This window comes from Aulonocara stuartgranti, assembly GCF_965226115.1.
Source record: "Aulonocara stuartgranti genome assembly, chromosome: 23".
NCBI lineage: Eukaryota > Metazoa > Chordata > Actinopteri > Cichliformes > Cichlidae > Aulonocara > Aulonocara stuartgranti.
This window is the reverse complement of record NC_138958.1, coordinates 11592706-11616370: the sequence shown is the minus strand read 5'-3', so window position 1 is coordinate 11616370 and position 23665 is coordinate 11592706. Positions and strand designations below refer to the sequence as shown.

At 42.2% G+C, this 23665-nt stretch overlaps 1 protein-coding gene across 2 annotated transcripts in view; it reads right to left on the bottom strand.

Annotated features, from left to right (window-relative positions):
• Window positions 1-22709, bottom strand: part of notch2 (notch receptor 2) — a 40543-nt gene extending 17834 nt beyond the window's left edge. Inside the window, exons 1-2 of one of the 2 annotated variants that reach the window (XM_082524023.1) lie at window positions 21804-22709; window positions 10895-10976 (exon numbers count right to left, since the gene is read on the bottom strand). In XM_082524023.1, the coding sequence (XP_082380149.1) occupies window positions 10895-10976; window positions 21804-21876 (155 nt within the window). In that variant the 5' untranslated portion in view covers window positions 21877-22709. The remainder of the gene's footprint in view (window positions 1-10894; window positions 10977-21803) is intronic. The other variant, XM_082524024.1, reaches the window with a different exon arrangement.
• Window positions 22710-23665: the final 956 nt, after the last annotated feature.

The following is a 23665-nucleotide window of genomic DNA, read 5'->3' as shown; positions in this document are numbered from 1 at the left end:
ATTTCTGTATAATGATCTACATAACAGCATGCGGGAAACCACATCCCTTAGTAGCAAAATGTGTGGCTGTACATAAAGAGAAAATAGCTTTTTAGATGCTTCAGACTTTTAAAACTTAGTATGCACCGTGCATGTTTAATGCCTTTAACCCAGGAGACATGTAAAGCCATTTTGAATGGGTTTTTTTTGTGTCTTGACAGACTAACTCTAAGATAACTTAAGGAAGTGCTCTAGCCCCAGAGCTGTTTCCCCATAAACCCCACTCAGAAAAAAGGCAGAAGCTGGGTTTGGTCAAAGGGTTAAAGTGGGGTCATTCATGACAAAGGAGAAGTTCAGAAGCAGAAGGATGTGAGGTGGAGTTATCTGGAAGTTGTTGACTGCAGCATGGCAGAAACTGAAAACAACAAGTGGAAAGTGCTAGCAATAACCTGGACAAAGGGCTAAACGATACATAACAGACAAACAGGCAACAGTATGGGCAAGAATGCTTGACTTATTTAAATTACCACCACATTTGGTCTGCAAAATGTGTGTGTGTGTTTTTTCCTCTCTTCTTCACCACCCCTTTCTTTCGATTTCATGTTTTCTCCTTTTTTCAGTAAAGTGATTCAGCTGCATGCCGAGCAGCGAGGAGAAAAAATTACAGTGTTACGCAATAAGTCAGCTAGGCATGTTATCAAAGACAATGTTCCCTTCGTCACTTTCTATTCCTCTGTTTTTTTCAGTCCCACCCACTTTCACTTAGCACTTCTCCATGTGTGACGGTACTTGATCATAAGTGTTATTCTGTTGCTGAGAAGAAAAAAAAAGTCAGACAGTTTCCTGTGTATGCTATTTTTCATGTCATCTTCTTGCGTGTGACAGACACACCACCTGGGGACTGAGGGGAACAGAGCAACCCGCTGCCTCTTACTGAGGCCTCTAATCCTGCCTCCCCAGAGGGGCTCAGGTAACACAAAAAGGACAGCAGAGATACACCACCGAGTATCCAACACCACACATGCAGAAACGTGTTACTAGTTTTTTTCTTTTAAAAAGAGAAAGACTTAAACATCCTCGACAATTTCAACTTAAAGGATGATATATAAATGGAAGAACTACAGATTTGTGTTGTGACCAACATAAAGATCGGATGACAGTGTAGAGGGGAATTACTTGCACTTTAGTATCACAGTCTGACTTATTTATTGCTGGCTGCTCCACCCCAAGGCAGCTTGAAGATATTAGGTTGTGAGAGCATGGGAATGGGAAAACAGGAGAGTCATGAATCATGCCACATAAAGTCTCACAGATCAATCGCATCTGTGAAACTTCTGGCTGGTATAACATGTGAATCATCCAAAGATGACAAACAACATCTGAGAAAACGTTCCCACTCAAACACTAAACGGTTCACAAATGCAGTGCACAATAAGTTCGCTGTGTACACAGATTTTAAAAATATACACTAAATTGAACATATCAAGCAAAACGCTCATATATTTTTTTAACTGAACTAATCCCAAACTACACATAATATAAACACCTGAACTGTCCACCAGAATTATTAAAAACACATCAATGAGCCACATAGTGCTAATAATCACCCTGTACCTTCATTACAAAAATACCTGTGCACTCATGAGCCCAAAACATAAAACATTCACTCGATTTGAGACAAACTTTCAGTGGATTTGCTGAACAACAGCGTCAGAATAAAGCTGTGAGTATCATATGGTTATTACCGAAAGAGAGAGATGAACAAATTCCCCTTTTGTCTTTTGTTTGCACACACTCTGTTTTTTTATGTTTTATTAATTGGGCAGATGAGATAATAGATTAGCGTAGTAGTAGACAAATTAGGCATGGCCACCCTGTCCGTCTCTGCTGCAGTATCAGTGTGTTTGTACCGCGACCCCTACACGCTCCAAAACACATGCCTTCAAACAACACACACAAAAACACACAAACAAAGAGACGTCCCTCCCCGCGGCCTGCTCGCGATATCACAACAAGGCGGCCGTCCTGGGAATTAGGACTGCTCTTTCTTCTCCCAGACAACCTCTCCGCCCACCTCTCCCAAAGTAATGACACGGCCGTCTGCCCTCGGACATACATCACGTTAGCGGGCTGTCACACAAAGAAAAGCGTGTCCAGATTAATGCCAGGTTTATGTTTCACTCTGAACTTTTTACACATCTTTACTGTTAAAACTTGGGGGTGATACGAGGTCCAGGGAAATCCAACACTTCTCCTTTAATGTAATCGTAGCCCAGTTTGAGCTTTATTTAAACAACTTTGTTAACCACGGGTTTGTTTTATACACTGATGGTGGAAACAGCTTATTTTAAAATGATGTGAATTTGCCAATAAAAATTGTACCACCGTCTTTGGTGACATGTCATCACTACATATGTGTCAAATATGAATATTTTCACTAAGTATGCAGATTAACATGCCAATCATGACTACTTCATGACTTGTCATCATGGAGCTAATCAAAATGGTTTTAGATGGTTGAAAAAGCCAACTGATTGAACCACACAGGTTACCAAAGAGAACCACACACACAACCAGCGATTAAACAATATTTCCTGTTTTTCTGCTTTTCTTTCATTTATCCAGAATCACACAGCTTCTATATTGAGATACCAAAGTTATAGAGTGCTATGTAATTCCCAGCCCTGCCAGGTTTAAAGCTCTGGCCAAAGGCTGGTGTACAACTTCCACTCCAAACTCAAACAGGGTTGTGTGTAGATTGCGTACAGGCTTAAATATGACATAATGCACCACACATTTCAGCATCATGGAGGTTTCAAATGGCTCTTAGTTCAGTACACAAGCAATATTTGTTTGAAAATTTTTTAACCCCCACACAAGTGATTTGCCTTTTTTGTGAAAATTCCTAAACAGGGATGACGCATGGTGAGTTCTATTAAATTCAACTGGTGCTATCTAACCAGTGTTGATAGAACCAAATGCTATAGCGTCAGGAAATGTTACCCTGTCCTTCAGGTTTCACTGCCACAGAGTGCTCATTATTAGCCCTTGGCTGTTTCACTTGAGCCTGAGGCAAACAGACAAGGCTGTGCATGATTCCCATTATTGACAGGGAGTGGTGCCTCGCTGAGAAAAAGATAATAACGCACTGACAAACGGGTCTGTCCCTAAAAACACAGACCGCAGTGTGAGCCTTTGACAAATTTCCATATGCACAACAGAACATAGTTAGGGATTAGGACACCTTTACTAACACGGCGAGCTCTGCTTTCATGAACAACACAGCAGCAGCTCATTAATGGATTCTTTGTTTTGTTCCACGAGGCCTCCGTCCCTCCTGTTTTCTCCAGCTTTCCCCCTACTCCTCCGAGTTTCCTGCAGCCCTTCTTTCCCTGTCTTTCTCACTCCTCCAGATCTCATTCTAACCCACTCTCGAGGTGTCAGGTTTCCACAGCTGGTTCACATTAGCACCCCCATCCTGTGCTCGCTCTCGCTCCCTCCACTCCTCTTCTTCGTATTCTTCCTCCTCCTCCTCCTCTACCTCACGCTGACCTCCGTAGCCGTGAGGACTTCAGTGAGCAATGAAGGCTGGACTGTTTCTCACAAACTCACGTAATATCCCCCACCTCCTTCGCTCCTAATCCCTATGTCCTGAAATCGCCCAGGCTCTAATTCTATTTTCTTTTGTGGTAATTCCCCTTCTCCTACCTCTCCACCTTCAAGTATACAACCCCACCACCCCCTCTTCTTCCAGACACTATTATAGTCCCAGCTACACTTAATAACTCCATCATGGTCCCCCCCCCCGCGGCCATCGCAGAGAAGCTGTGTGAGAGAGAAAAATGGAGCACATAAACCAGCTCACATTTCAATCCCTGGATCACTCCCTGCTTTGGCAGAGTATAGGTGGCCTATTCACTGCACTTTATTCGTGTGTGTGCACGCATGGATGTCACAAGTAAAGTACAGAACATGTTACTGATCTCGCTGCTGCTTCTGTGCAAAAATACCTCAGCTCACAAAAGAAGCAGCGCTGCAAGATTGCTGAGGGATTAAAAAAAAGACAAGCTAGCTATGCAGACGCTTACAGAGGGTGTTTGTGGCACACAGATCAGACATTCAGACTAGAGCTGCAACTTTATCACAGTTTTGAAGGGAGGTGAATCCAAATGCTGAAACTACAGTCCAAGCTTCCCAGTGTATCTGATAACATTATCACAGTTTTCCTGTATCAACATGCATCACAATACAGTAAAAACTGAACTGATGAACTCTGCTGGTGATTAGAGCACAGCAAACGGTTTTTATTTAAACTTTATTCACGACCTTGACGAAGGTTACAAGCCGAAACACATCGGTTAAACATTAGAGTTGTTCTATACGCTGCAAGCGCTGCTGGAGCTCTGTGTACCTTGGAAGTAGGTGAAGTTGTGCTGGAAGCCTCTACAGCTCTTCTACAGACACAGCCAGGAGCATAATGAGTAGTATACTGAGTGAGCTTCCAGCACATATGCTGGAGGGGCCATTTGCCCTCTAACTGAATGATAATGAGTCTTGTTAGGACTTCGTTTCCACTGGCACTCTGCAAATGCAGTGTGTGGACAGGTCTTTCCAGCAGAAACCTCTGCACATAGCAGAGAGCCTGTTGTTGAAGGGGAAATTAAAATGCGCTTAAAGATAGATATTAAGGTTGAAATATGAGGGGAGTAGAAACCATGAATAGCTCCAAAATTGTCTTTGCCACACAGGCGGGGGTGGGGAGGGGGTGAGGCAGATGTAAAAGTTAAAAAGAGGAAGCAGGATTAAACGAAGAGGCTGCACCGAGGTGGAAGTAAAAGACACAAAGGTAATGAGAGAGCTAGAAGGAGAAGGAGGCCATGCAGACGGACCAAAAAACATCGACGAGGACTGAGCAAAGGAGTGCGGTGCAGGGTGGAGTCATGTGGTAAAATCGCAGGCTGTGTTTAGAAACATGTCCAAAAAGGCTCATCTGAGCAGCCGCGGTACACAGAACAGGACTCCCTCTGTCTCAGAGTGCTCCATTTACCGATCTCTCTATGTTGTTCTGTCATTATCCTGATTCTGCGGTCGTTTAAAGTGTATTCTCCGCCAATAGCTCTGCCGGCCTGAAAAAGGTCCATATTTAGATCTACGCTGCACACAGTCCGTTTAGAAATGAGAAGGGGAAAAGTAACTTCAGGTTAAAGCTGAGGGAATGAGTCTGTGCAACCCTACTTAACACAAATTATTTCATTTTATTGTTATTTAATAATAAATAAAAACCAAACATTTACTCAAATAAATGAAACCTCACCTAAAAAAAAAACCCATAAAAAAAAACCCAAACTGGTTAAAAATATTTTATCACAATCCTGGTGATTTTCCTTTGGGGTAAAGCCAAACCTCTTTTTGGGGGGGACTTTTTGTACACAGGAAAAACCCAGGACATTTTCCAGATGAAGTCATCCCTTAATTGCTTCTCTAACAAAAGCACAGTATTTGTGATTTCTTAATTTCAGAAATCTGCTTCAAACTTCCCACTGGGACACAGGCCGGGAATAAAAAAAGTCAGAGGATTTCACTAACGTCTGTCAGTGATTGATGACCGCTGAACTAAAAGCAAAGTCAGATTGAATTTCGCCAGATGATAACGGCTGCTTTTCTTTGCTGACTGCTGTTTGTTTCCGCAATAACAAGTGAGGAAAGTCACGCCGGCTAGATCCTTTTCAACACATTGCGCGTATGGACAACGTGTAACCTTATGACAAAACTGAGGTAGTTTTGACCTCACGGTATTGCACGAATGCGCGACAGAGGGCCACTTGTCACCCTACTGTATGTGGGTTTATGGTCTGGTTGCTACATTCCCCGCTGCTTTGTAAGTCTTCCTTTTTCTGAGTGAGAGGTTTGAACCTCCTTACGGTTTGCAAGCAGCAGCAGTTTATATTTTACACTGATCACACTGACTGCACACTTTCTTGATTTGATTTCGGCGTCCCAAATCATGGGACTATCAGCTTTTTAAAGCCCACATCATAATCTGATTATCTACTCCCCCCACTTGCTCACACACCAGACGAAATAAAGGAAAATGTGATGACAGTGGTTCATACTCTGTGATAAGTTAAAACAATGCTTTGTTGAAGCCGTGAAGCACGTCTTGTGACATTTTTGGGCCTCTAAGCACACACTCAAGGGCTGCACTGAGCTTCATCTTGACTATCAAATATTAAATCTAAACTTCAGACCTTTCCATGGGTGCCAGCATGTGAACTTGCCCGGGGCTTAAGGTGCCCTAGACTTTTCTGAGACACACAGACAGAGTACGTGTACAAGCACACACACACACAAAGAAACTCTTATCACTATGGCTCCAGTCTCAACCACATCTACAGTGCTGTTAGCTCGGCTGTGGGAAGGAGATAAGTCCTGGGAGAGCGAGAGTGGGAAATCACTGCTGTGGGTTCCAATCTCCAGCTTGAGGGTTTGTTGATTTTAGTTTGGATCATATGCCTAACGCAGTTAAAATCTGTGTGCGCCTGATCGAGGAGCATGGTTTGGAGGAGTGTAAGGGTGAATCAGAAAGGACTGAGTGGTTTTAAAACATTACTTATTTCCCACATTTTCTCTTTGTCTCTATTAACCAAAAAAAAAGTTCATGTGAGGTAGCAAACATTAATAAAGCTCTCCAAGCCCACAGACACAAATGGGAGATGATGCAGGAATTACTAAATAAAGCCAGTGGGTGAAGAGCTCAACAATAACAATTCTGGAAAATAGTCTAAAAAAATATTCAGCACTGATGCCATGGAAAGATTAAGAGGCCAAATGCCATCTAGTAAATCCCTGAGGTAGTGGTAGGGACTTGGGATAAATGAGTGACAGTTTGATGAAGGAGGCATAGCAAGAGGGAAATTACACTCCCCTCTTCACTCTTCCCTTCCCCCCCTCTCATCATTAGTAAGAAGTTGTGCTCCGAGGTACTACTCCTCAAATTACCTGAAAAGAGACATCCTCTTTTGTTTAGGCCCTCTCGCTTCCTCCGTCTGCCCCGCGGGCTAATTCTACCTGTCAGATCAAAAAGGTAGCAGGTCTACACAACACACTAACGCTCCCCTCACCTTTAAGAAAAGGTTTGAAATGTAAAGGGGGAAGAACAAAAAACAGAGAAAAAAAAAGACTAAAAAGGAGGGAGAGTTCATCAGTTTGCAGCATGACCCAGCGGAAGACACGGATTATGTTGCGGATGTAAAATACCATAATAATGATGATCTGTGTCGTCTTGATCTTGCTTGAACCTCTCAGGTAATAACTCCACTGAGGCCCACAAACATGACCAAGGTTTCTGTTCTGTTACCAAATATACTTTCAGGTAACATCCATTTACAAATGCCTATCCGGGCACACTGGCATGCACGAATCTGCACAGAGAATTACTCATGGCTTTCACACCCAAGCTGATGGCTTGTAGTGTCACCGGTTAGACAGCTTCTGTGCTTTTTTGCACCCTGCCCTACATGCCAGCCAACGGGCCTCTCCCATCCACTTTGACTTACTCTCACAGCCATGTGCACGTTCAAGACTCATGATCCAAAGAGAGAGGGGGTAAAAAAAAGAAAAATTTAATCCTAAGACTTTTCAGATGTTGCGTTCAGCAACTACCATTATTTTAAACTGTATTTCCTATAGTACAGCAAAAATAAAACTGTAGTTTTCTTTCTTTCTTTTATTTTTTCTCCACTTTTTTTTCTTCTTTAAAGCAAAAAATATTGGACAGAAGGAATTTCCATGACTGCAGCATTTCTATACTTTCCAGGATTAAGAGGATGTGCAGGATCTCAGCAGAAATGAAGCAAGCTGAAAAAGTACTGCACGTGCAGAGAGGAAGTATGGAGGTTCAAGTATTACCGTTTCACTCCATGCACATTCACTCTTTCAAATAAGGTGAATGAAGTTAGTGTTGGGGAGTAATGGAATACCGGCATTACGTATTTAGTTGGTATTGGTATGGTGAGTAACCTTCAATAATAGTAATAAATCACAGAGAGCAATAGTACATTCATGTAGTTGTAAAAAGCATATTAATATATTCAGTAATCCAAAGTATTCAGAATACATTACTCTCACTGAGTAACGTAACGGAATACGTTACATTTTGGGGAATGTATTCTGTCATCTGTAGTGGAATACATTTTAAAAGTAACCTTCCCAACACGGAATGAAGTTTATAGTTTCTCTCCTTCTGCAGTAAAAAACGATTAATCATGAGACCCTTTCAGAAACAGTTGAGAGCTTCGTTTGCCCAGTTTAACCAGAAGGGTTTTTCAAAGTTTCGTGTTATACCAAAGTACGTCTAGAAGCCAGTCTCCCGTAACAACCTCTTGACATGTATTCAGAGAAGTATTTTTAAGCCATAGTGTATGGGAAATAAATAAATAAATAACATGATGAAAACCACTAAGGACTTGCACATAATGTGTGCACAACGTTATAATCATGATGTAGGAAATGTAGAGTTGGTTTGCAATATGGATACAGTGAGGGAAATAAAACTATAACACTTAATTACCTACATCTTTACTACAACAATGAACAGATATGGCTGCTCCTACAATATTGAAACTCTTTTGAACCTCTACTGTATTCATGCAAAGACAGGACTGAGTCATTTGTATCAGGATTCTGCTTATAATTGGCTCTTTGGGAGCAAGTGCAGGCCAAATGTCCTCTTTGCCTTTAAGGAACTCGCACACAGATTTCTATTCAGGATTGTTTGAGTGTTTCTCTCTTGTAATGTCTCTATATGTACTACCGCAGCAGTAATAAAGTTATGACAATTAAAGACAGGTTCACAGCTACCCTTTATGTCTCTTCTGTAGAAACTAACCAGATAAGAAATTTTACAATATCACAGCTAACACAGAGCATGAACTTAAAAGAACAGCTGAAAGGAAATGATCGGGTTTTTCATGAGCCACACACTCACACATCCATCCATTACTCGTCCATGCTGCTTGTGAAACTACAGGAAATGCATATTCCAAAAATGTTTTCATGCAGTGAAGAAACCAAAACAAATATTTCAAGTCCTTCAGCAGCACCCAGCATGAGTCTGTCACATTAATTATCTGTTGACCTCGGTCATGATCCATGTGACATAATTAAGCAGGTCCAAGCTAAATAGCCAGAGTGACTGTTTACTTACAACCAGCTGCCTTTAATACACTGAGGAGACTAATAGGGACATAATTAGATTTTTTGCACAATGAGCCTTTTGACTGACAATACAACACAATTGCGACCAGAAAGCCTGGACAGAGGAAAGTGTGTGCCTTTATGTGCACATAAGTGTGCGTGTTGTTAATGTTTGGCTTCAGACAGCAGAAAAACTGTCTGACTACCTAATCAGTAGGCCTGTTCTCTGTCAGCTGACTTTCTAAACTGAGAGACTTCTCTCTTTGTCTCTACAGGGCAATGTTCCTCTCTACAGTTTAATCTTATTGTCAGGATCACTCAAATCAGAGGAAAGAATACCAACTCTGTGGTCAGGAAAGGAGAAACTTAGCTGAGGAGGAATGGTGAATAAAGTTGTAGAAGTTGTAGAAGAAACGTAAAAATGCTAATATTATAACCTGCAACCACAGTTAAATAGCAGTAAAGTAATAAACAGTATCATAAAAATAAAACCTAAAAGGATGTGGTCAAGCCTTAAAAGGCTGCAAATGATTTAAGATACACATGCCAATGAAAGGCAGCAGAAAGGACAAATTAAATGAAGCCGTATTACCCTCTGTGCATATTAACGACAGTTCTGAAGTTGGTTGGTTTTGTTTTCTAAGCCTAGTTTGTAAAAATCCACTGATCACCACTATCTAGATGTTCTTCCTCCATCTGAGAAATAAACTAAAAACAGCCTGTCTTTAGATGTTAGATAATATTTCGATGTAGCAATATCTCCTCACATCCCCTCTGCATGCGTCTCTTTTCTCATTAACACAAAGCACTAACAAACTAGTGTACACAGAGATTGGCACCTGTGCAATAATTTGTATCTGTCCGTGAAGCAGACAGGAAAAAAAGGTCAAACACATTAAGGAATGTTGCTTTTGTTGTCATCTCTTCTTGCACAAGTAGCAGTGTTTAAATTCCACAAACTCTGGGAACAGACGCACAGCAGGATTCTCATCACATTTAATGAAATATGATCAGCTTCAAGAACCAGCGATGGTGCATGTGTGTTTGGAATTTGGCTTGGGAGTGGCAATGCAATTAAAAAGACTACACAGTCTTAATTACAAACTACCCTATGCTGTCAGAAAGTGGAAGGCTTAGCTCAAGCGGCCCACTGGACTCCTTTACGTTGTGGGCCTTTCTCTGGTCTGATTACACCACGGCTACGAGGAGACTCATTCACAGGTCGTTTCAAGCTTCAGTTTAATTTTTTTGTCCTCGTTATTCTCCTGTAATAAAAATGTTACCAACCTTGACATCCCACTCAAATCAAAAAAAACAAAAAAACAAAAAGGTGCGCAGTAAAATGTGTTGGCAGAGCCTGGAGCGATCAATTCTACAGAAACACAAGAGAGAGTAACAAAACCCCTGAAATGTCCCAGAAATAAAATCTTGGAGGTGGAAATGTGTGTGTTGGTATTGTTCCCAGTACTTTGTCAGACAGAGCGGTCTTTTATTCCCCCAGTCGTGTCTGAGCAAAACCTCATGGTCCCATGAATAGGCTGGGGTTGATCTAAAACCCACTTTTTTCCTGCCTTTGCTTTCACATCCAACAGTCCCCCCTTATGAGGCATGTCTACTGCTGTGCTCACGCTTTTTGTTGAATGTTGTTAAAGTGTGTGCAGCATGACTTAAACTAAAGGTGTAGCTATGTTTGGTTGCAGGCCCGGCCAGTAGATCTTACCTGCAGTACTCAGTGCCATTGCTGAATTTCAGGCATGTAGCGTTGTTTACACAAGGTGCCTTATCATCCACACACTGCAGGGCTGCAAGAGACAAGAGCAGAGTTTTAAGACCAGAAAGGCACTTCATATCCACAACACTTTCTAAATAAATGCCAATGCTAAGCCAGACCATCCACTTATAAACCAATCTGTGTTGTCATCTATCATGCATGTGCAACATCTTCATATTATAAGAGTAAAGAGCATCAAACAGTTTTCTCAGTGAAATGCGAACTTTTGTATAGGCTGAAAATAAATGTTCTAAAATCTTGCCAGGTAAAGGAGAAACATGTCTAATCCTGAGTTTCCCCCAAACCCCAGTCATATCCCCAGATATGGTACTGGTACTCTAGGTCAGTGGTCCCCAACCCCTGGGCCATGGATCGGTACCGGTCCGTGAGTCGTTTTGTTCCGGGCCGCGAGAGTTGAGGCCCGGGTGCGAAATTTATGGTTTTCACATTTTTTATCGTTAACTCTGTTTCCCCTCAGTCTTTTCCTGTGTTGTAGTTGTGTGTCTTTTTTGAAAGAAATATTCACACGTTACCATAGCATCCAGAGAGCATTAAGGGGCAGAAAGGAGGATGTTACTCTCAATGTTGTTGGCGCATTTCAGGAGGACGTGGTGAATAAGGGTACACAATTTCACAGTGAATTCGCAATTATTATTATATTTACAAAATACCACAGTTTTTGTCTTGGTCGTATCATTTTATTTTGTTGTATTTATCTGCGACACCTTAAAGGCCGGTCCGTGAAAATATTGCCTGACATTAACCCGGGGCACAAAAACAGGTTGGGGACCGCCGCTCCAGGCAGCATATGCACTCATAACTCTCCTCTGAGTCATTGATGAGAGAGTCAGAAATACTTTGTATGTGAGGGGATGGGGGAGACCGAGGAATAACCGGTTTGCAAAACAATGTGACTGTGGTTTTTTTGGACCATGGGAGGCAATTCTTCCAATTAAATGAAGCAAGGATCAACATAGAGGTTCCATTCAAAGAATTCAAATTGAGTAATTTCACAGTGAAAACATTAAAGTGTTATCCTGCTTATGTTATCATTTTGTTTGAGAAGGCTGGCACGGCTGCTGCTGTGAAATCACTTTTGTACCTTGGCCTAACATTAAACCTTTATACAAACATAATGTAACTGTAACATTAGCATACTACTCAGTAAGCATCCTAACATTTCAGTTTTTATCTTGACAACACAATATAATGTTACCGTTCTAAATAAATGACCTACCACCATGGCAGCGTTTTGGGGTTTTTTTGTTTTTTTTTTGGTTTGTTTATTTTTTTAATGACTTAATGTCTCTCTCTTTTTTTGAGGAAGGAATCACTCAAAAACATGACTGGGCGTTGGCAGGACTCACTGAGGTCGTCCCAGCGCCACCTCTTACCATAACCACCCACGTCTAATGGTTGAGGCAAACCCACTCCGTCGACGAATGTCCACTCCCCTTCTATGGGGGTATTTTTAAGGAGCTGACCCAGATGTACTCTAAAAGTGTCAAGAGTTTTCCATTAATACCATAACTATCACAACTTTGAGAAAAAACAAGTTAACAATTAGCTGTACTGCTATAACTCTGTCAAATGTGTTGGTACAATGATTGGATTGCTGTACATAATTTCATCCATGACTTCCTGTTTATGACTGTGTCTAAATACAGAAATAAATAAATGACGTGACAGCGAAAAATATTTTCGTACACATCAAAGAAGTAGCATTGTTAAATGACTCAAATGTTCCTCAAAGGTGGGGAGCCCCAGCTTCGCTCGCACTCTTTGAAATTCAAAAGTGAGTATTTAAAACTCGTTCAGGTTTCTCCCCATTAAATGGTAACACCACCACAGATGCACACTCTCCCCTGTGAGGGAAACCCTCCAAGCAGAACTGCAATTTTTTTCCTTCCTGCCCTGCTACAGAGACATAAGGCGGGGGGCTTGCAACTCATCTCTCCAGCTATGCGGAGGCAGTCTGAAATCAGGCAGTGGTCACAGGCACACAAAAATGAGCGTTGATGAAGACAACAAAGACCATCTCTCTTCACACTAGTGAGACACTCATAACCAGACACATCAGCCATTGTGCAGCCTTCGAGCCGCCAAAGACACATGGCTGAGGAGGTCTTCATGCACACCACGGCAGCCCATCATGCCAGACAGAAGTGTGGTGTTCTCTGCCTTTATTTGCAAATGTGATATGCTAGCTAAATCAAGGAGGTCATTGTTTAGCATCTGTAATTAATTAAGCAGAACTGTCATAAATTATTAGAAGCACTTGTATAAATGTTTCTTAGCACTTTGCTTCATTTATAGTCTCACATGTTTGGTGGTTATACGATGCATCCCCACTCTGCAGAACAGAGCTCTTTTTACAAAACTGAGGGTAGGTCAGCTGATTTAGAAGAAACGCCAACAATGTCTTCACAAAACAGTCATTGCATTACAGGAAGTGCGCTCAGCAGTGGTGTTATTTCCTGAGTCTAGATTAATCACAGTGTCACTCAAGTTAAAAAGCCACGAGGGCAATAATGACAGCTAATCCTGTTTACTATGATTATTTTATTGATAAATTTGCACACAGCTTATTTGAAAAGTGTTGTGCATTCACTGTCTGGTCCAGGAGACTTATGCTTCAGAGTGAGGCTGATGGACATAGCACATTAGACACGGGGATATCGTACATAAACCACAGTGAAATTTATAATCCCAGCAGGCATGCACACACACATGCTACCCACGATATGCACACTTGCACAGGCATCCACTGCACTTCAGTATGAGTTGATATCAGACTGCTGTTGCTGTATGACAGACCACAGACTATATCGTGCTATTTTGGGACCACTTCTGTTGACACACAGCGTCTGCGCTTGCCCTGGTTAAAAATCATGCATACATATTAACACAATGAAAATAATCCACACTTATGTGGTTAAGACATGTTAAGTCATGTTTTATCTGCTTTTATAGAAATGATTACAAAGATTTCCACTTTGCTAACACCGGATACTAGTCCTCTAGCAGATAGCTTTACTGTGTTTTGCTGGTTAGTTCTTTAGTTGAGTGAATAGAGGATGATGAGCTGAGAAGACGGGTGTATGAAGGCAGATGGAATGAAAGAATGGAAGTATGAGAGCAAAGACCGGAAAACTGTGCTCTCATCCCCCGACTGGTTTGACGAGCTTCCCATACAAGCTGTCGTAATGCCAGATGCAATGATCTTACCAGATTTGGGACAGCCTGCCTCTTATTACGCCATTTTAAAAAGCGCGCACACACACACACACACACACACAGCTGAATTACCCACTACACAGGTTACCAATTCCCGGACGGGAAGGTTGGAAAACAGTTTAGCAATCTGTTTTTCCAAAATAAAAACAATTGGTTCACACACATTCATATGACTGATGAGTGTATTGTAATCCAGACTGGTAACATTGTATCCCTTCCACCTAGTCGTTCTCACACTTTACTATCAATGATCCATGGACAGGAACATTTCCCAGGAATGAGAGCCTTGATAAGACTCGATCGACAAAGTCAACAGTGAAACTACCACCAGATGTGGTGAGCTGTGAAGGAACACACAAGTTACCTGACTGAATGCTCGTGATTATTTGGATCCTTGGAACAAAAGCCCTTGTTCATTTTCTCACTTGCTGCTACCTTATCTTCAAACTGTGTGATTTTGTGTGTGTGTGTGTGTGTGTGTGTGTGTGTGTGTGTGTGTGTGTGTGTGTGTGTGTGTGTGTGTGTGTGTGTGTGAGTGAGTGTTTAAAGAAGACGGCAAAGCATGAGTGAGTACAAAAGCAGATTTATAGACTGTGCAGTGTGATAAGACTGAAACAGAGCTGTGAGTGATCCCTGGTGATGGAAGCTGACTCTGTACAGGTGCCTTTGCGAAGATTATTCTTCAGACTGTCCTCATGCTTTTAGCATGTTAACATCATTGCACACTCAAAACTGTAGGAGGCTGCACAGAAATAAGTTGCATAGAGAACATTTAGTTTTTGGTGTTAGCCATTTCAAACATTTCAGCTTAAAGAACAAAGCTGATTTCTCAACAGCAGTGCCAGCTGTCTCAAAAAAGGGTAACGTGCACTCTGGATGTTGTTACTGTGAACTGAAACTTATTCAATTGAATTCTTTGAACAGACCTGGATTCTGGTCTGGTTTAGCTTTGCTAAATCTAAGTAATTCTTCCACTGGTTCAAAAAACACGATAACATAATTTACCTGTTGCCTTTTGCAAATCAATTATCATCTCTTGGTATTTTGTGCACACTCTAGTTGAGCACATGCAGTGCTGCAGCAAAAAAATTTGCATGTTGATCCAGGCATCCGGTTTTCATCAGTAACAGTCAAAAAAGAGGCTAATAAATACACACGGACTACTACAAATTCACTTAACCTGGGAAAAACAGCTACTTGTGCCCTTTCACGGGGTAGATAAAAGCCAGGTTTGTGGATTTTAGAGGCTTTTATCAACCATGAAAGGAGCTCATCCATAATTGAACCAGCTGTGATTATAGTGGTAAACAGGATGTAAAAAACCCCATTTCACAATTACCTGATGTCATGATGTAATATAACTCTGTCAGCTGTCAGGTTTTTTTAAAGTTGGCCCTGTACCAGTAAATCTGTGTGCTGCTATGTTCTAAAATAAGAAAACTCTTGCCTTTAAAACTGCACTTTTAGAGTTTTCAATGTACTTAGGGTGCTGAGAAAAGGCAAGCTCATCATTGCTGACACAGTCGTCTTTTAGTATTATTGTCACCTTCAGATGACACTAATTAGTCTGTTAGAAGCCTTTTTCAGGCACTGGCAGCATTCTGTCACGGTGACACCAGTCACGATGGTGAAGAGTCAGACATAAACACAACAGTGGCCAAGGGAGCAGTGATACAATCGGCGCTTATTACAGTGGCAGCAATCACCAGCATTGGTGACTCTGGCTTGACTCTGGTGGAAGTGTCACAAACTTTTTGAACATGAGAATGCCACTACGAGCTGTGGTCACACAATGTGTAACACAGCCTCCAAGAGAGAAATCTCACTTCTGGATTTGGAAATAGTGAAAATGCTTGAAACACAGAACAATGTCTCAAATATATTAGAAAAGTAGAAATGTAAGATAATAATATATTAATATACAGATATTAATGCCATCAGGACATTCTCCAAAACAACTGCTTTTGGATATTTTTTTTTAAGTGAGCTGAGCAACTCCCACAGCAGACAGTCGCAGTCGAAATCAAAATGCCCGTCTATTACTGTGACAGCATGTAGTTCAGGGGTGAAAGTGACACTCGCACTGGTGTGATGTGCGGTTGATACACTCTCCCCATATCACACCACACACTATGTGGCAACCTAACAGAGGAGCTTTGTAGACACACTGCTGCTGATAAGGAAAAGACAGAAAAGTAAGACAGACTGTACAAGCAGGACACTGAGCAATCACAATCAACCTTTATGCTCTGCACAGCTTATACCACACGTCTAAAACATGTTAAACAAGACATTTCTCAGTGGTTATGTCCAGCAGGCTGTCGAGTTCAGAATGCACTTGTGGAAATTCTCAAACCGATGTGTTCTTTTAAGCTTCCTATATTTTCATGTGAAAGCCCTAAAAGCTAAAAATGTTGAGACTTAAATGTAATAAAAATCTATGTAAAGAAAAGCCTGAAACCACAGTCCAAGTGGAGTCTGGCTAGTGGTGCTCACTTTATAAGTCACCATAAAAGGTCCCTAAAGAGCTCGTACGAGAAGAAGGAAGAAAAAGAAGACGAATAGGTAGTGAGACAGAGGGAGGGAGACGAGACGAGACGGAGTTTGAGCTAATAGCTGTGGATTGATATGGGGAAGTAATTATGAAACTGCAGACAAAGACACCACACGAACGAGTGTCCCAGAGTACGGGCAAATACCCATACAGCCGAGGGCAGGAAGTTGTTCGCGCTGAGTGAGGAAGTAACCCCATTTCCTGGAATTGCTGTACAAGCCTCCATATCCAGCAGGCCAAGCAGTTGTCATGGTAACGTGCAATAAAATACCCTTAGCTCAGCATGTGCGGTGGGAGACAAAGCACAAACTAAACACTGTTACCCTTAGGGAAGCTTTACTGGCCCACACAAACAGTGGCGATAGCGAGCACACAGACCAAGCACGGCCTTCAAGGCTCAAGTCTTCCAGGTCCCCTTTAGACTGAGGGTGGTGTCATACAGGAAGACACAGTAACATGCTTAACTGGGATGTCTGGAGCTGATCTTTAGTATTTTATCAGGAGAGATTAAACGCAAGGCTATCTGTAATAAACTACTGAGGACTACATCCAGAGCATTGTTTAATGCAACTCTGACCACACCAGCTGTCCCAAAACTTTCACTGCAGTCTGTTAAATCACTGAAAAGATTTCATGAACCCATTCATTAGAAACGCATGGGTGAACCACCGACTAGCACAAAGTATTTAAAGTAGTCATTTGCTTTAATTGATGAAAATTAGGTTAAGATGGAGGACAAAAATCCTGACTGAGGTCAAGATATAGGGGGAAAAAATGATTCAGTAATTATCCCACTGACCAACCAACTGCCTCGCTGCTTTTTACTGCCTGGAAAAGTTGGACGAGCCTCAACTGAGCATACGGAGCAGGGCCGAGGTGTTTTTGTACAGCTGGACAGCAGGATACAGTGCTGGATCGCTTTCTCAGCGTGTGTGTGTGTGTTTTGAAGGGAAAAGACAAAGAAAGAAACAAGGAGAGTAATCCAGACAAGACAAATTTAGGGACTTTCCCTCGATCGTTCAGAATCTAATGGAAAACAATCTGACCTTGCTTCCCTACTTCTACCACTGTGTGCAAACTTAAAATATACGTTTACTATATGATAAGTTATTTTAAAGCTCATCTTTAAATGAAAAAATTTGCATTTTGTTTAATTAGGTATTTTTCTAAAAATACGCTGCTTACTATGTGATTCCAGCAACCGGTTGAGAGAGTGCATAGTGAGCAGACTGATTTCTGAAGGTTTGAAAGCAAATGTTTCCCATACTTAAATCGCTCATCTGTTTGAGACATCCTTCGTTACTTTTGGTTTCCTGATGTACCAGATGTTTTCAATATGTGATGGGTCTGGACTACAGAGTAAAGCTCCTGGAAAACTCGAAGGATGTGATTTGGCACCGTCTCGCTGAAACACGCAAAGCTTTTCCTGAAAATAGATGCAGGCTGTGCGGTGAACCTGTACATCAATCAGCATTAATGGTGCCTTCACTAACGCACAAGTTACCCGTGCCATGTGTAGTAATGTGGTAAAGATGCTGGCTCTGTTTAATTAGTTATGAGCAGTTCTGCTGGTGCTGTTCCTTATGTCAGTTTTTTTTTTTAAAACTGTAGTGCATGTTTAGCTCAGACCGTGACCTAAACACTCCATTGGTGTTCAATAACTCGAGGTGAATTTTGGTTAACGCTGTCTCCCATTTCAGAAGTAAAACTGTTTTGTTTTTTTCATGTAATTAGTGCATAGGTGTAAAGATAACAGTTACCTGCGGTTGATGACTCGCTACAGCACTGCTAGACTATCAATCGTGCTGGTGGAGAATTCACAAACTGAACACTGGAAGCAATCACAGTAACAAGTTTCTGATTAACTGAATATTAAACACAGGACTGAAACTAATACTGTGGCCCGTTACGGCAAAGCATTTCTTTCTGAGCTTTTCCGTGTAGTTTCCGTCTGCCTCCGGTCTGATGTGCACCACTTGGTTCATTACTCCATGCGCCCTGCCTGCCTGTCTCCAGGATTACGGGGCCACATTGGCCAAGGAATGCAGGCCGCAATAATTCCCTGTTAATTTGCTAACCTGCTCAACAGTGCAGACACAACGCTTTGTAATCCCCTCGACTTTCAGAGCCACAAACTCTGCCTGCTATAGTAATGGTGCATGTGGTTCACGTAGGGCGTGCACAAAGCTTCATTCTGGTTTTTGCCTGAAGTGTATTTAATGTGCGTGGATCAAAGTCACTCAGACAAAACTGGTTTAGTAGGAATTGGTGGTTTGAGCAGTGCGCAGAACAATGGTGTCAAGCCCATTACTAGGACTTTCATCTTGACTGCTAACCAACTTCAAGACCATAACCACACCAAGTCTATAGATTTACATCTATTCTTTGGAAAGATAACTAGAGAGAGAGGCCACATTCACTGCATTCGTGCATGTAAATGCAAAACCAAATATATGCGGAAGACAGTGCCCTCAGAAGTTCCCACCGACATGTGTGTGGTTATCCAATTTTTTTTTACTACTACATTAAACAAATAACGTGGCGGCAAAACACACGAGGAAGAGCTGTGTAGCTACATGACTAACTTAACTGTATGCAATCTGAAATATGACCACAATAAAGCGATAGCAAATTTAGCTTACTGAGACTGTGTGAGAAAGTTGGATTGTGTCACCGACAGGATGCTTCAATTCACTTTATTAGTAACACGACTACAGTGAGTAGGTAGGGCAGGAGATTAGCAAATAATGAAAAGCTGTGGGCTGGTCAATAAACATCTTTGTCTTCCCTGCACTGGGCACAGGCTGCTGCAGATAAATCATATTTCACACCAGGCAGCAGCTTGGGTCAGATGCAAGTAAACCGCGGGTGGTACAATCGCTGCTCTTTGTCAGCGTGTATGTACAATACAATACAAACGCACACGCAAATAGATACGCACACGCATAGTAGCAGTCTGCCGTTTGCACTGGGCAAGCATTTGCAACCATCCACATGCCCGCAGCACAGGGGCAACACTGTGTCGTGTGCCACAACAACGGCACCTACGCTTCCTCGAGAATGAGAACTCTCTGGCCCCGACCGAGAATAAGGTCAAACCTTTGCGCCTTTCCCCAGACTGAGCTGTGATTCGTGCTCTCCCGCTTCTCATTAAAAGCTCTCAACCCACAAACGTTTGGCAGGCTTTCATTGTGAATTAACTAACCTGAAACCACCTTCGTGCTATCGAGACGATCAAAATCTTTTAACGTGTCATCCTGTCACATGAATAGCTGACTTACACGCATCAAAGGATGCGGCAAAGACAGCATCCAGACATTATGCAGCTTCATTACCAGCAAGAAACGAGATAAAAAACTAGGACGATTGACTGTGGTGCAAACAGCGTGTGAGAGAGAGGGAGGGAGAAACAGAGAGGGAGGGAGGAATGTCAAACACCAACAACATTCCTGTGCTTCTCCTTGCACTGCCTGCAGCACTTTTACATTGTCTGTCTTCCTTTTGTGTAACTTCACTGTTCACAAGTCACCTATAATCCATAAAAAACCGTGAGAGAGAAGAGCAGTGTTGGAGCTCTGGGCTGAAAGGTTAGAAAAACATGTGGGACAGAAATCAATTCCCCCGCCTTTGTACTCTCTTTATGTAAAGGATGTAAAAAGAGTACAAAGGCCAGCAGGTTATTTTGTATTTTCATGGCTCTCGGAGCCACCACTGAAACTAACTAAGCAAAGAAAGAAAAAGAAAAAAGAACACACACATCACAGTAAAAGCCCAGAAACAATCTCCAGTAATCACAAAACTTCATTCATTAAAAAAAGAAACACCAAAGGTCAAGGATCAGGGTCATCTATAGATGCAAAACATAACCACAGAAGAGCTCAGAATGAAGGTAAACCCATCTAACCCCAGCCACATCCCTGTGATGTTCACCAATGAGCTGCATCTTATCTTAACCAGACGATGCAGCTGTGTTTACATACACAAATCATTGTCAACAAACCTTATTTCAGTTATATTTAAAGCATTACTGTTTTCTAAAACAACAGTAAAATACATTTAAATATAACCTGAAAAAAACTGGGCGATGCCAATACTGTTATGTTGTTGTTACCTGGGTATCACTTTGACCAAACCAGCAGGTAATAAGTTCGGTAACTGCGTTTCAACCAAAATGGCATCACTGTCTGTTTTTGTGGTAGACCTCCAGCCAGAGTCATTTTGCTGCTTTAAGCCAAATAAAGAGAGACTTTAACTGCTTTTAAAGATAAGCGAGTGGCCAAAAAACAAGACGAATTTACTGGTTAGGAAAAACTGAATAAAAGACAGGTGTAGGGGATGCTGATATTACCATTTATACTGAAAAATGTACATCGATGTATTTTGCACGTACATTCCTGGGAACTTCATTAACATTTTCAGTTCTTACACACAACCGCACTGTACACTCACATGACATTTAACCCCCAAATGCTGAAAAGCGTATTACCGTCAGTGTGTGCTGACACAACTCTGTTAATTGAGCAGTCTAAACAAGATAAAGTGTCCATTTTGAATTCTTTCTCCAGCGCTCGGTGCTCAACATCTGGGCAGCGGTGCGACACAGCCGTGCGTTAGGCCGTAGTACCCGCATTAACTAAACCATAACGCCCTGAATTAGGCACAGGGGAAGAAGTTGGTCCACATGGAGGTGTGAAGCCGTTCTCTTTATTTTAAATCTAACGAATACAAAGTCAGCGACCATGAGCACAGGAGAGTCCACTCAAAGTAAAAGGTACCCAGCGTGTGTCTCAGAAGGCCACGAAGGAGCCCAGAAAACCCCCACCAAGTCACCTCAAACTTCGATTAAAACCTCTTCCATAGCTTACCTCCGATCTAAAGCTAGCCAAAGGAAAACTTTATTTTTGTTTGTTTATTTTTTTAAAGAGTTAACAGGTTAAAACTGACCTCACCTAACTAGCTAGTGTAAAGAGATGCTAAGTGTGTCCGCAGATGCAGAGGCAACGAAACGTGATGGCAAGCGGCCGGTGACTAAAACACACCACGGTTTCGCCACAGCGCCAAACTTACCTAAAGAGACCTGGATGAAGCAGAAGACAAAGGCCAGCGACTTCCCCGGGGAGAACACGGGTATCTGCTCCATTTTCTCTGTAAAATCCACATAAGGTCGCCAGCCCGAAGCTGAGCTGTCTCCCCGGAGGTTCGTCGCTTCTCAGAAAGTTTGGCAGGAGATGGCTCAGGCGGGAAAAAGCAGACTTTCGAGATCAGCCGCGGACTCTGAACATGTCACGTTTTTTCCCCTGTACGTGTTTAACGACCTGTCTCATTAAAACCGTTTAAAACTCACATAAAGTTAAAGTTCTGTTGTCGCACACGGCAGCGACTCGCTCCTCCACCTCTCTGCGCTTACTCGAGGCACGACCGCAGAAGAAGCGCACCACGTATCCTTCCGCCGGACGCCGCGAGGGTCTATCGCGGAGCTTTAAAAAGACACTAAAATACGTTGAAAACACGGGGCTTAAATCCAAATTTAGCTTCCTTATACCACAGGGAGAAAAACAGTGTCGCTTGATATTTGTTTTATCTCGGGAACGAGACGGGAGGAGGGTTTAGATGTTTTTCGCTCTCAGCGTCGCCGCGGCGGAGGAATTTTTTTTCTCATTTTTCTACTTCTCTCGAAGTCTGCTATGACTCAAAATTAACCCGTTCAATGATTTCTTCTCTTTTCTTTCTCCTCCCCGGGTGCTGCACGTTTTTTCCAGGTACGTCTGTGAACGCCCACACTTAAGCAGCGCTCTTCGTTACCGTTGCGGTTCTGCCCGGGCTTAGCACCTCCGCGCTTTTCAGGTGTTTTTGGGGAACAGAAATGTCGACTTAAAAGGTAAAACATCGAAGACTGAATGTGGATCAACAGTGGCTTCTAGTGAGCTCCAAAAACACTTTTTGTTGCACGCCACCCTCCCTCATTTTAATAATGTGTGTCATAACATTTGAGGTGACTTTTAAAAAGAAATATACGAGCTTGTTTAAAATGATTTTAATTTTACAGCTCATTTAAAATCAATATCATTGGACAGAAAGAGCTGCATAAGAAGCTACAAGTTTTACAGGTACACAGATAGCCAGGCGTCTACATGTTTACCTACCACAAGGAAAACATTTGAAAGCCAATAAATGCTTTGGGGATTTCAAACTGTTGCTTTGTTTTTCTTGGAAGCTTCATCACTCCTCCGTGCTCAGACAGGCCCATCACACTTGCTTTATAACCTGTTAGTGATCACAGAAATCCCAGACTCATTATCCCCTATCAGGAGGAATGATCCAGGTGTAAATCACAGGCTCATCACAATAACAAAGCAGTGTCTCATCCCAATGATTTGTTTGTCTTTACACCCCATTAGAGAAATATTGCCAAGCCTCCTGCTGCCACCAGCGGCCCTTTGTCCTCTATTCAACTCTGCTGAAAGGCCTGGAACCAGAGGAGAGCAAATTGATCTCCTCAGGGGTCCGTACTGACAATGCCTTTGTTGCTGCGGCCAATGTCAAGCTCTTGCTCTCCATGCGTGGTTGGCTGTCAGGTGTTGGCACGACAACACGCCGTTTGGTCAGAAGCTGTTTTTATTGACAAACCCCGTCTCACGTTTGCTGGTTCTTCTGCATTCACATTTCTTTCATTATGTCACTAAAGGCCATTAGTGAAATCCAGAATTTCTTATAAATATCATATGTCACATTAAAGCTAGCAGTGATATAAATCACATGAAAGGTTCACTTTGTCTGCAGCTCTGTTGTCCTAATGACGTCACCCCAGATGTGGGCTTCTGTAATTTAGGAAGGATGGAGTGAGAAAGGGTGTGGCTGTGCCTCATAAGCAGAAAACACTGATTGGTTCCTCCTTGCCATTACTCTGAGAAAAGAATGCGTTAACACAC